The 14,186-nt window shown below is 47.5% G+C and overlaps 1 protein-coding gene across 1 annotated transcript in view; it reads left to right on the top strand.

Annotated features, from left to right (window-relative positions):
* Positions 1-14,186, top strand: part of XPC (XPC complex subunit, DNA damage recognition and repair factor) — a 296,222-nt gene that overhangs the window by 38,259 nt on the left and 243,777 nt on the right. Inside the window, exon 3 of the mRNA XM_069643405.1 lies at positions 19-131. Within this exon, the coding sequence (XP_069499506.1) occupies positions 19-131 (113 nt within the window). The remainder of the gene's footprint in view (positions 1-18; positions 132-14,186) is intronic.

Here is a 14,186-nt window from a genome sequence, read left to right as displayed (position 1 = left end):
TTGTCACCTTTCCTTAAGTAAACTACGAAAAAAACTCAAAAAGGAGGCTGATCTAGAGAAAGGCTCTTCCGTCAAAGAAGAAAGCGGCAGTGAAAGCAGCGAGGAGGATGAAGATTGGGAAGAGGTGGCAGGTAATGAATGACCAGCTTTGTTCATTATTTTTTAAATGAAAAAAATATATATATTTTATTGGGATACTTCTATAAAACATTTTTACAATTCGTTCAGAAGGTCTCATCTAAGTCATCGCTCTACATATTTTTTTCAGATCATGAATCCCCAAGGAACTTCTTTAAAAAAACCAAAACAAAACGCATCATATAATGGTACCCTACCCTATTACTGGATTGTGTTCCTAGATGTATATAACTTTTGGATATTTGTTTTGCTGAGAGCATGTATTCAGCTACAGTTGATACACTCAATGCAGTGGTACATTCTCGGTCTCTGCTCTAACACAGCAAGCTCTTGAACATGGGTAATAGGATCTTTGTTAATGCCAAAGATCAACACACAGATTACATTTCTGCCTGACATATCTAGCTTTCCACAGTAGCAATTGGATAATATTGAGATTCATATGACCCGGCAACACTCTGTCTCCCTATGTAGTTTCTGGTGACAGTGCTCTGTTTTTTCAGGACTGTGACTCCCAGAATTCAACAGGTAGCAGTCAAGAAAATGCAGACCAGAACCAAACAACTAGAAAACCCACCCAAGATGCAGCAATTCATCTGGACTGTGAATCGGCACCACAATACAATAGTGACCAGCACCCCAGAAAAGCATTAAACTCGCCACCAAAGCAGAAAAACTAATTTCCAGCCCACAGCACAGCAAGAAATCAACAGGAGAACGAGCAGACTGTTTACAAAGCTGTGGTGGAAAAGGGGGAAGGGATTCGAAGGGGTTTCAAAGCCTCACCTGGGTCCTGAAGAAAAGTGTCAGGCGAGTGCCACAGCCAATGGAAGAGGGAGGGAGAGGCAGATCCACTAGCCACACACTATTAAAGTAGACCAGAGGAATTACAGAGTGTAGTTTATTCAGGTGCGTTCACAGGTGGGGGTGAGGGTGGTCCAAGAGGCCAGGCAGAGGCCATATGGTGGAGCAGAATATTGGACAGTTTATGGCAAAGCATAGCAAAGGTGATGTTTGTGAGAGTGGTACCACTTGTTTGCGATGTAGTGTATGTTAAGTGAGGAGGAAGGTGTATTGGAGGTGGGAGAGAGGAGTGGGATGATGGTGGTGGAAGTAGTAGTTGGTTTTAGAGGAATTGAGTCTTAGGAAAAGGTTACGCTAGCAGTGGGATGTCAGGAGGTGGATATGGGGAGATGGGTGTTAAAGAGAAGTAGAGTGTGGATCATATCGCCCAATTTCCCTGCTCGACCTAAACGCAAAAATATACACGAGGGTCCTAGCTGCTAGGTTGAAAACACTAATGTCACAGCTAATACATTCTGACTAGGTTGGGTTTATATTAGGGAGACAGGGAGCAGATACAATGCGTAAGACCCTTCATGTTCTCCACACATCAGACATTAAATAATGATCCAGTCTTCTTTTCGATTGACGCAGAAAAAGCCTTTGACAGGGTAGAATGGGGATTTCTCAAAGCAGTGCTACGTAAAGTAGGTATAGGCCCAATATTTAGAAGAGCAATACACTCGGTGTACACGGCCCTCAAAGCATCTATTTTTGTGAATGGAGAATACTCCATATGGTTTAACCTGGGACGTGGAACCCGTCAGGGATGCCCCCTCCCCGCTATTCTTTTTTGCACTATCCCTAGAGCCCTTTGCACAAGCCATGCGAACAGACCCCATTCTAGAAGGTATTCATCTAGGAACGGCGGAATATAAAGCAGCTCTCTACGCTGATGACATACTCCTGCATATCACTAACCCCATGAAATCCATCCCCCGAACACTATCAAGGCTAGAAGAATATGGTCGGTTCTCAGGGTTCAAAATAAATAAAAATAAATCGATACTCTTTCCCTCACAAGGCCAAAAAGAAGAAAATGAGGTCAAATTCTCCACACTAGGTTTTAAGATTGAACATACTAGATTACAATACCTGGGTATACAGATTACCAGGCGTATAGATGATCTTTACGAAGCAAACTTCCCCCCTCTCTTTCAAAAGTTTGGTGCAGACCTAACTAGATGGAACAAACTGACGATATCTTGGCTGGGACGACTTAACGCCATAAAAATGGTATGTCTCCCCCGATTTCTATATAATTTCCAAATGTTACCCATTAAGATGCCGAGAAGCTTCTTTACAGAAACCAAGAGAACCATTGTTAAATTCCTCTGGCAAGGGAAGGCAGCGAGAATCCCGTATGATACCCTAACACGCCCAAAAGATAAAGGTGGGGTAGGACTCCCAAATCTACGAAAATACAATGAAGCATCCCAACTCCAGGTACTGATCCCTCATTTACGTAACCAAAGACATCCAGTGGGTTCAAATGGACAACCATTACCTGTCACCTGCCACAATATATGAATGGCTATGGTCCCCCAGGAAAAGGCTTCATATTAGAACCAAAGGCCACCCAATTTTGAGTGTCATATGGGACATCTGGAAACAGGGCACAAACATGCATAAAATCACCACATGGCCATCCCCTCCCTAAGCCACTTATGGTTTCCTGGTATCAATAACCACATCCCTAATGTACAACGATTTCAATCATGGTACGAGGCAGGCTTGGAGAGGGGCAATTGCAAAGAAAAGACTGCTTTATAACATTACCAGACTTGACGGAAGCTCTGGGAATAGGCCCTCTGTCCACATTCCAATATATACAAATAAAAGTTATCCTAACGAAACCAATATGGAAGCCCAAATTAAAGTGACCTCACTCCCCTTGAGAAGATATTGGATACAAGAATGGAAATGAAGGGCCTAATATCGGCACTGTATAAAGGGTTGATTATTGCGGGTGGAGGGTCCACAGAAACGCTGAAAGGCCGATGGGGAAAGAGACCTAGGCGAACAGATTAGTATAGACACGTGGGAAATGATATGTGGCGCCGCCACCCACACTTCTATTTCAAATCAATACAAGCTACACGCTATCAAGCTCTTCCACAGATGGCAGTATCACCCTGTCCGGCTTTCCAAAATGTTTCAAACAGCTAACCCAAAATGTTGGCGAGGGTGTGGGGGAAAACGCCGATTATTGGCACATGTGGTGGGGATGCGCCAAGATAAATATTTTTTGGGATGAGGTCCTGGGATGGATCAAGGACATAGATGGCATATACCGGGTGGCTGACCCCTACCTTATAATGTTTGGTCTCGAGAGGGACGAGGAAGACTGGAATAAGATTAGAGACCTAGCTCCTCAGCTGTTATTAGCTGCCCGAGCAACACTTGTAATGAAATGGAAATCCAAATCCACCCCCACCAAGAATTAATGGATTAATGTTGCCACCAATATATGTATAATGGAACTGATTACTGCATCATTGCATGGGAAGTCCATCACCGTGTGAGGCCATATGGATGGACTACAACAATGAACACCTCTCGGTTCCGTTCAAAATGTACAACTACAATGTACACGAGGCGGCTAGGTGATCAAAGCGAAGAAATGCAACAGCCTCACGGACAATTGTCCTGAAACAAATCCCTACATTCTGAACACTTAAAGACTGTGACCCTTTAAAAGAACACGCCAAGACGACCAAGAGCTTTGTTATTCGACCTGTAGGAGGGGAGGGGAGAGAAAATGGGAGGGGGGAAAAAGTCATGCAAGATTACAATAGCTGGATGGAAGAAACATGTAAAAATAATTCTGTAGCATTATTGGAATTCCTGTTTTCGCTATGCAACGCTGAGATCGTAATTGTGTTACGTAATGTGACTTTCAATTTAAAAATGTGAATAAAACCAAATTAACACAAAAAAAGAGAAGTAGGGAGGGGTGAGAGTAGTGAGTGTGTGTGTAGTGGAAGTGTGAGCATGGCAGGTACGTGTTTCTAAAGTCCAACTGGGGTTAGACTTTATAAGATTTCTCTTGGTTTTAGGGCCCCAACATTTAATATAGGCCTGTACTCCCCAAGTCGGTAGAGTGGAATAGCAGCCAGGCTTATCTTACAAGGGAGGAACGTGAGCTGTAGAGCAGTACAAAGAAATCAGCACATACACAGATCCAAGGAAACACTCGCTTAAAGTTATATTAAAGTAATTATTTATATATACACAAGGCACACAAGCAAATCCACAATGCAGCAACTACTAATAACATTAGATAAAAATGGAATACGATTTGGAGAAGGAACAATAATGTAGGTGAGTAACTTTTCATATCCACACACAGTGACTTCAGTTAAGGTCAGTAAAAGCACTTATATGTGTCACCTTTGCAAAATTCAGTTAAAGGGGAAGTAAAGGTTAGACCGAACACTGCTTGCAACTGGTAAGTAACAATGTAACGCTCACCAAGAATGTTTTAGGCAGTCTGTTTCCTAACTAGAAATGAGTTCACAGTTCAAATTGTGGAGGAACAAGTATTGTCCGAGCCAATAGGATTAAGATGGCCTTTTGGGGAACCAGCAATGCCACAGTCAAATCGACAGCACAAGTTCAGATGACTATCTTCAGAGAAAGGTTAACAGTACATAAGATCCACTCTTAGTATTTATTTTTAAATGTTTTTTTATTGGCATTTAGTTAGGAACAGTTTAACATTACATGTTGTTAGTGATGATCTTGCAGAAATGCCATTTTTTAATAACCACCAAACAGACCAACAAAGCAAGCGCTCTTCGTGTGTGGGAGTGTGAGACCGGGCAGGTGTCCCAGCGTCTGGGGTGCAGTTTTGTCCCTCTTCACGTGGCATCATCCCCAGCTGTTGAATATCGGACACGGACAGATCGCCACGTAGGAGTGAGGGAGCCTGTGCCGCGATACATGGCTCATTCAGGGAGGGGGGGAGGGGTCTGTCATCGGATGGATGAAACGTGTCCCATACCAGTGCTTTCCATGCAGCCCATTTGTCATTGCCTTCCGGCCCGGATCTATTAACCGCTACCATCCAAACCTTAGTTTCAGCCTCCGTCCATCTCTCAAATTCCCTGTGCCAGTGTTGGTATTGTGGCCCCCCAGTCTTTTTCCATGACATGGCGATGGTCCTTTTAGCCAGGATGCATGCAAGGTCCATGAATCTGAGCACATGTTTGTGCTTACTGATCCTGGGGTAGGTTCCAAGTAGGCACTCTCCTGGTGACCACTCATATCTGACGACGCCGGCCGTTCTGCAAGCTTGTTCTATCCGTGACCAGAAACCCCTCACCCGCTCTCTGCCCCAGAACATGTGTATCATGTCGGCTTCCTCTCTTCCTCATCGTGAGCTAACGCTCTTGTTAAAGGTGGCAATCCTGTGTAGGGTCATGTAGGTACAGTACAACACATTTAGCTGTATCAATTTGAAACTGTGGTTTTGTGACACTGCTTTGGGGTAGCTCGGTGCTCTTACGCAGTCCTGTTCCGTTAGTGTCGTGCCAAAATCTTCCTCCCATTGTTCTATTTGGGCTGTGCTCTTGGGGTTGGGTGTGTCTATGAGCATGCTATATAGACTTGAGACTGGGCGCCAGCCGTCACTGAGGTTGTACATCAGAGTGAGGGTTGGTTCCGCTTGCGGCTCGTCCGGCCACCCCCTCCCCCCCAGCCATCCCTGGCCACCTTTCGAACCCATTGGTACCACAGGAACTGCCTGCCGGGGACCCCTTCCCGCTCTTGTATTGAGCTGAACTCCCTGAAGGCACCCTCGTCATACATGTCTCCCCGTGTGTATATCCCGTTCCCCTCCCATCTTCGTAGCACCGCCATGTCTGTGCTGTCCTGGCATGTGCCAGCCGCTATTGCTATTTCTGGGGAGTATGGGTGCGTGAGTTTTAGTAGAGCTCGTGTCCTCTTCCATATCTTCCTTCCCAGTATTACCACCATTGGAGTGTGCTCCGCCGCCCCAAGTGTCACCCAGAGTGCTTCTTTCAGCTTGATGGGTGCCACCAACTGTTGTAGCAGGAGAGTCTCTGAGGTGGACTCATCCGACAACCATTTTACCACGTGGCTGAGTTGGGCTGCTAAGTAGTATTTTTCCAAGTTTGGTAGTTTCACGCCCCCCTGGTCATATGGCAAGTATATTGTTTTTAGCGAGAGTTTGTGACGGGCGGCGCCCCATAGGAACCCCCAAATCAGCTTCTCCAATATGCGGAAGAAGGAGGCTTTGATGTAATAGTGCACATTGTTAAAGAAGTATAAAAATCTCGGGAGGATGATCATCTTAGTGATGGCCACCCTGCCTAGTAGAGATAACGGTAGCTTGGCCCAGAACTTGAATGTTGACCCCTAGGTATTTAAACGAATCCATTGCCCACCCAAGTCCAAACGTAGGTAATGTGCTGAGGTCCCTCCCTCTCAGTCCGGCTATTGGGAATTTGCAGGATTTAGATTTGCTAAAGCTGATACCGGGTACCTTGGCATAGTTGTCCAGTATGTCTAGGATAACTGGGACATTTAGGTGTAGGTCCCTAACATATAAGAGCATGTCATCCGCGTAGAGTGACAGTAGGTGCCTCTCTTCCCCCCTACCCAGACACCAGCATCTAGGTGCTATTAGTTCGAGGCCTAGAACGTACAGCATTGGGGATAGCAAACTGCCCTGCCTAGACCCCCTCTTAATGTCCCAGATTGCAGACACCAGCTTCCCTGTTTTAACCCTGACCATAGGGTTATTATATAGGATACGAACCCAACGAATAAAGACCTCCCCGAACCAAACTCCTTCAGCACTGCCAGTAATCACTCCCAATAGATTGAATCAAACGCTTTAATAGCGTCTAAGGAGAATATAGCGTATTCCTTTTGGGACCCCTCGGTCTGCGCCAGGATATGTTGCAGTCTGCGCAGGTTTAGAGCAGTGCTGCGTCCAGGTATAAAGCCTGTTTGATCGTTATGTACCAGATCCCAATTACTTGATTCAGGCGTTTGGCAAGTATTGTGGTGAGGATTTTGACGTCGTAATTTAGCATCGCTGGATGGCGATAGGAGTCGCAGATTTCCGTTGGTTTCCCAGGCTTGAGTATCGCGACAATTAGTGTTGCTCTAATGGACCCTGGTAATACCCCATTGGTGAATGCCTCTCGATAAACCTTGAGTAATACCGGTGTGATGACCGCGTCATATGTTCTGTAGAACTCCGGGGGGAGTCCGTCACTACCCAGTGTTTTGCCGGAAGCGAGGGACCTGATTGCCTCGGTAATATCTTCTCCCGTTATTTCAGCATCCAGGGCCTCTCTATGTGTTATCTCCATTTTGGGGAGGCCTATTTCGTCCAGTGTGTCTAATATGTCGGAGTGTGCCACCTGGTGGTCATGGCTGTATAGATGGGAGTAGAAGTCCCGGAATGTATCATTTAAGTCCTGTTGCATTTTGTGTGGTGTGCCTGTGTAACGCTCACCTGGTATCCACAGGGACGTCACTCAGGCTGTTCTGACCTCGTACGACCTCGAACCTTTCCCTGGAAGCTATTCGACTGGAGACTGGGCCTGAAACACAGGATTGGTAGAGTTTAACTCCCTATTGTCTCTGTGTGCTTGAACTCCTTCTTTCCCGGGGTAAAACCCTTCCCTTTGATCCACAACTCACCTTGTTTTCTTGGATAGTGTGCTCTCCGTCCTGCTTTCAGCGCAGGGGCGCGTTGATTGATGCGGGCTCGTTGCCTCCTAGTTGCTTCACTGGCAAGAGTCCGACGGGTAAGTATGAGTCTTTTGAACAGTTCTCTAACTTCATTCGAAACCTTCCTTAGATGATGGCCGGCGTCCGGGGATGGCGGCTTGCTGCTGCGATGAGTAGTGCTGAAGGTGAGTGAGAGCGTGATGCGCAATGCTCCCCTTTCGTATTTGTATTGAACTGAGTTATTTTTCTGTGTCTTTTAGGTGCTGCGATGTTTTCTGCGTGGATACCGGTTATGAAGAACAAATGCGGTGAGTAAGCACGATATGCGGCGCCTCTAGATGTTTCCACGCTGACCTGGAGTGTCTTTCCCATCTTGCAGATGGATGAGAAGTTCCGGAGACAGAGTTCCCCCAGAGCGGCTGGGATTCAGGTAAGCGTTTGAAGCTCGAACCGTATTTAAAAATAAGCGAAGATTTGCAGAAAGCTTATTAATGCCTTTTCTGTTCCTTAGGAAGCGGCGGGCTGGGATAGAAAGACACTGCCGAAGATGCCCACAGAACAGAAGAAGCGATGAATGATGGGCATAAGTGCTGCAAGGTAAGGCTGTTCCTAACGGTGTTCTTGCAGGAGCTGAGCACAGAAGAAAGATGCAAGCCTACTGGAGACCGATCCGAACACGGTGAGTGTCATGCTGCAGGTGCAGAAAACGCAAAGCATGTTTCTCAGCCTGGGCGTGGCTTAAATAGTCTCTGGGTATCCCAGGTGTCTCTGGGCTGAAGCACACCCAAAAGACTAGATGGCACATGCAGTTCTGGGAACCAAAATTTGTTGGTGCTTCCATCTTGTCCCCATCAATGCACTGCAAGTCCAATCCCCAATGTTATCCTGTGGGAGTGAGTGAGTCTGGTGCCACAACCGCCAAGTCTGACTCCAAGTGGGTCTTTGGAGGGATGGAGAGGCCCTTGAGGGCCATGTAGGTGATCGTGGCCTGGCTCCAGCCTGACATCTTGGAGGGCTGGGGACATGAGGGGCAGGAATCATGACAGCCTGTTTCGTCCGTGATTTCAGTTATTTGATGTTGTAGGTGTTCCCTCCTGCATAACCATGCTAGCAATCTGCTGGGTCGATCTCCTTCAGAATGCGTTTTGACTGCATAGTCAAATTTGGAGAGCCTGCACCATGCTTCCGAGCAGTTTCCTCGCAGCTCTTCCTCCTTCCCCCGTGTCCCTTTGGTATTGGCTTCCTTATGTTTTATCTCCCCTTCCGTTTTTTCCAGTTCAGCCTTTAGTGATTTCCGTATGCCTCCCGCTCCCGTGATGGCCTCCCCTCTCAGGACTACTTTCATTGCTTCCCATACTGTTCCCCATTGTTCAACGCTGCCCACGTTTATCTCTATGTATTCTTCCAGTTTGTCCCGTAGCTCCTCTGCAAAGGCCTGATCCGCCAAGGCATCCGGCGACATACGCCATAGTGGTATGGGTGGCCTGGGACCCCTCACTTTCCACAACACCTGCAGCGGGGAGTGGTCCGAGATTGACCTGCCCAAATATTGAGCCGAGTCTACTTGTGGCTGGTAGTGTTTGGGTACAAATAAGTAGTCTATTCTGGTGTGTGGGGCGCGGAGAAGTACGAGTAGCCCCTGTCCGTTGGGTGGAGCTCTCGCCACACGTCGACCAGGTCTAAGGCTTCCATCAGCGCGTTTAGCGCACCAGTCGCCGCCTCATTCCTGGTTACTGATAGTTTAGACCTGTCCAGTTCCCAATCCCCAATGCATTTGAAATCTCCCCCCCCCACCCCGCCCAGATGCAAAGGCAGTCTTGGTGGCTAGCTAGCTTGGCACCCAGTGTGTCCAAATGCTTTGGGATCCCGTAGTTGGGGAAATATGGGTTTATTATGCAGACTTCAGTCTGTTCAAACCAGCCCCTCACCACCAGATAACGTCCCTCCTGGGCCGCCTCCCAGCGTGATACTTTAAATGGGACCGTTGGGCTTATGCAGAGGAGCCCTCCCCCCGGGCGTACTTGGAATAGGGAGGTCCGTAGCATTGCCTGTCCCAGTGGTCCCTCACCACCCCTAGGGTCTGCTGCGTCAGGTGAGTCTCTTGAAGCAGGGCAATGGACACCCTCTTCCTATTGAGGAAGGACTTGACTCTGTTTCTGTGCATGTATGTGCCCAGACCCCGGACGTTCTACGTTAAGATTTTAATGTCATTGCATTGGCCATTGCATTGTATGTGTCCCCACACCCCGACTCCAGGGCCATCCAGCCGCTGGCCTCGTTTTAGCTGTCGAGTTGATCCACCACTCCAGGTGGGCCCCCCCCCCAATTCGGTGGGTGTGTTCTTTCACTCCGTCGGAGGCTCCCACCTCGCTCCTGCCTTATAACAAACTATGGCGATCTTCTTGGTTCTTTACTTATGCCCATGGGGGCTACCCTCGTTGCGTTCTGCCCCCTTCCCCATAGTTATCTTGGTCACTGTTCCTCATGTCACCGCTTCCCTGTCATCATCCAGATTGTTGTGTTCCAGCCACATGTTGGCCACCGCTGGTGTTTCTTGGAAGACAGCACGCCCTTTATAGAGGACCTTGAGCCGGGATGGGTACATCAGCATGTACTTGAGGTTCAATTTCCTGAGTTTCAGCTTAACCGGCACGAAGGACATCCGGGCCCTCTGCACCGCTGGGGTGTAATCTGGGTATATGGGTATATTAGCGTCGTCCCGGCGGATCACTCCTTCTCTGAAGAATTTCAGGATTGTTTCTCTGTCACGAAAGTTCAATATTTTGGCTATCATGGGTCGGGGATGTGAGCCTGTTTTGCAATGATCTATGGGCCCGTTCCACCGTGAACTTTTGCGACAGTGCCCCAGCTCCGATCTCCTGCAGTATCATTCCCCAGGTTGGTTCCGTCAGGCGGCTTCCCTCGTTGCAGCTCGTGTCTTGGGGTTGGAGTTTCCTTCAGGCCTTGCAGCCAGCAAGGATGCAGTGTTATTGTTTATTACCTTGGTGCTCTGTTGGCAGCGCTGCGTTCTCTGCTGCCATGTGAGCCGCGGGCCCCTTAATTCAGTCATTGCAGTGCTCTGGATCTGCCCAACGTTGCTTGTACCATGTCATCGCCTTCATTTGGGTCCAGTAGACTATCCCCACCTTATGTCCCGCCAGGGCCGTGTCCTTACTCCCGACCAATGTCCCTTTGTGCCTGACGCCTCCCGGTGGGTTCCGTCGCTATTGTTTGTCGGTGATCCGTTTCAAAGTCTGGATCTGAAGCATTACCCAGGGGGTAGGATGTCATGCCACCAGTCATAAGCACTGTGGCCAGTACGGAGTGCTCCGCGTCGTGCGCGTGCGCAAACCATCGCGTGTGTGGGTCGCTCAGAATGTTGGGCCGCCAACCACTCCTCATCGTGGGGTATTTTATTGCAACTCCCAGCCTGCTCAGCCCTCCATGGGCCGTGGAGGCTGTAGCCTGCTGTCCCAGGATCTGAGCTTGGGTGCCCACAGCCAGATTCAAAATTAGTTGCTTTGAGTTTGCTGTAGTGGGCAGTGGTCCCTCGCACCTCTTTCGGCGCTTGTTCCCAGCCCGCCTGGTGCTTTCTCAGCATGTGCGTGGTCCTGGGAATGGTGCCCCAGTATTTGGTAGTTCGCCGTAACGTGTCCTCACCCTCACTATGGCCAGCATCCTCCCACGCTCTGTGGAACCGTAGAGGGTTGCGCCCAGATTTCTCAGGGTTGCAGCCCCACGCTCACTGTGCATTCAGCTTTATGAGCAAGGCGTAAGCCACGTACCTCTCTGTGGTCGCGGTGCTTCTCCTGATCTCAGGTGTGTGGGATGTCCGTTCTCCCCCAGCCTGTGCCAGCCGACAATCGACCCGGGAAAGTCACTTCCTTTCCACCGCTGTTTGCGGGGCTGTGTCTCTGTGCCCCCAGGGCAGTCTGCATATGTTATCAGCGGCCCAGGCTTTCTGGGGCTGGTGGTGATCCGCCTACTCGCTCTGGCCAGAGGCGGCCCAGCGCGTATGCACTGATATTGTCGGTGCCCGTTCCGCTCTTGGTCCTGCTTCGGCGCATGAGAGTGTCCGGCCAGCCACTGCGGCAGTTCTTTGTACCTCCTCTCATCCCCTCCGCACTGTCGCAGCTTGGCAATGTTCACAGCGCCGGTGGGCTTTGTTTGACGCTGCACGTCCCGGTCACTCCTCCCCCCTTACTGCTGGGTCGATGCCGCATTGGCAATCTTGGAATGCGGGGGCCCCAACTGCCGTTTTCCTCCCCACCCGCACTCCGTTTTCTGCAGTCGTGCGGTCCTGGGGCTCAGGAAAAGCTTGTTGTGCCCGTTGGTGTGGGCGAAGCCGCGCAGTTAAGGCTTTTGATTGTAGAATGCAGGATCTAGGCAGAAGCCGCGGGTGGATGCGTCCTCCCGGCATGAGCTCAGGCTTCGCCCCTCGCCACTCTTAGTATAAGGCTGTACCCCCTGTGAATATTGGTAGCATGGACAGCGCAGCCAGGCTAATCCTAGGAAGGGGAGAGGGCTGTTGCTTGGTACAAAGACATTGTAGCATACAAATGGTCCAAAGAAACACTATATTGTAAAAATAAAGGGTTTATTTAAATACAAGAGACCAAGATAATTTTTGGGTAAGTATTTACCATAACAATTAGAAAAAACAACATAATAATTCAGGGATACAACCCGAAGTATAACCTTACAAAGAATAACAATCAACAGTCCAAGGTATTTGTTTTTTTTTTTATTTATAAAGCGCACCAAGCCCTGAGGATTCTGGGCACGTTGCTTCCATAAGATATGGTTACATGTTACATTTCATCAATATATATACACATTGGGTTACAGGAGGTTATATAGGTGATGGTTACATGGATTACATGACTGAGGATTACAAGGGAAGATACAGGTTGGTAAGTTGCGTCAGATGCAGTTCAGTGCGAAATAGAGAAATAAGCTGACAACAGACCGACAGGTTGTTAATTCACTTGTGCCGAGAGCCAGGTCTTTGCCTTTTTTCTAAGAATGGTAAAGGATGGTTCGGATCTAAATGTTAAGGGTAGGGATTTGCACAGCTTAGCTGATAGTACTGGGAAAATACTGCCTCCTGTCTTCTGCAGTTTGAAGCAGGGGATCCTAAGACAATGTGACTGAGCAGCTCTGGTGGGTCGATATGAGGTGTTTCGAGAGAGGTTGTTGGTGAGGTAGCTAGGAGCATTGTTAGCAAAACACTTGTGTGTCGGGGATATGGCTTTGAGGTTGATTCTTTGTTTGATCGATAGCCATCTCAGGCTCCTTCTTGAGGTGGAAATGTGTTCTGACCTGGCAATATTTAGTGCCGATCTGATGGCATTGTTACAACTTACAACACATTCAGAACGCAATCGGCTATTCTTGGGAAGTAAAACCAGGTTGTATATACTTTTTGAATACAGTCAGTAATTCAAGGGTAGTAGACCCTGTCAGTCGTGCAGTGACACTGTTAAGAAATCACATAGTAAACCAACCCTGTTGCAAGTATACTCCTTGCAACATTACTTTTAAGAACTTAGTTCAGAGTTAGTAAAACAACTCTTATACTTTATGGAAGGGCTATAGGCTACTTAATGGCAAGTATTAACACACAATAACTATTTCTGAAGGCACTAAGCTATTCACGGAAAGTAAAACCCAATTACACTTTAAGAAAGACGAAAGGTGTTTTAAGGTAAGCAATGGACCCTATGACTATTTTGAAACTGCTATAAGCAGATTCAGGGGAGGCACAACCCAGGGTTATAAGTTTAGAAGAGCAGCAGCTGTTCAAGGTGAGTAAGGAACCATATACTTTTAAGAGGGGCTTCAAGCAACTGCAAGGCAATTAACTCAAGGACTGTTTTAGGTGTGTATAAAGCAGATCAGGGGGAGTCACACCCTATAGTACACTTCAAGAAGACACCAATAAGGTTACCTACCTTGAATAACATTGTAAGCTTTTACACTCATTCAGTTAAGCAATGATAAAACAGTACCAACACGTATTACTTTTCAGAAAGGGGAGGGGGCACCATTCAAAGTAAGTAAAACAACGTACACGCTTTTCAGAGGGGCAGAATGCAACTCCAAGGAAAGCATAGACTTAGTGACACTTCTCCTTTCCCAGAAGTACAGTTACTACAACCATTTAATACATTTGAGTTGTTTTACTAACTCTGAACTGAGTACTAAAAAGTAATTTTTCAAGTATGCTTGTAACCAGGTTGTTTTGCTATGTGATTTCATAACTTGAGTGTCACTGCATGACTGACGGGGTCTACTACCCTTGAAATTCTGATTTGTATGTTAAGTGTATATAACCTGGTTTTATTCCCCAAGAATAATGGGTTGCATTCTGAATGTGTTATAGGTTTGACTCACCTTGTCAACTTGTGTTTTTAATAAGGTTTTACTTTTGGTTGTATCCCTTAAGTATTGAGTTTGTTTTTATAAATGTGTTTATATGATGGGTTATAGTA

The sequence above is a fragment of the Ambystoma mexicanum genome, chromosome 2p (genome assembly GCF_040938575.1).
Source record: "Ambystoma mexicanum isolate Mex_15411 chromosome 2p, UKY_AmexF1_1, whole genome shotgun sequence".
NCBI lineage: Eukaryota > Metazoa > Chordata > Amphibia > Caudata > Ambystomatidae > Ambystoma > Ambystoma mexicanum.
This window is presented reverse-complemented; position numbering and strand designations above follow the sequence as displayed.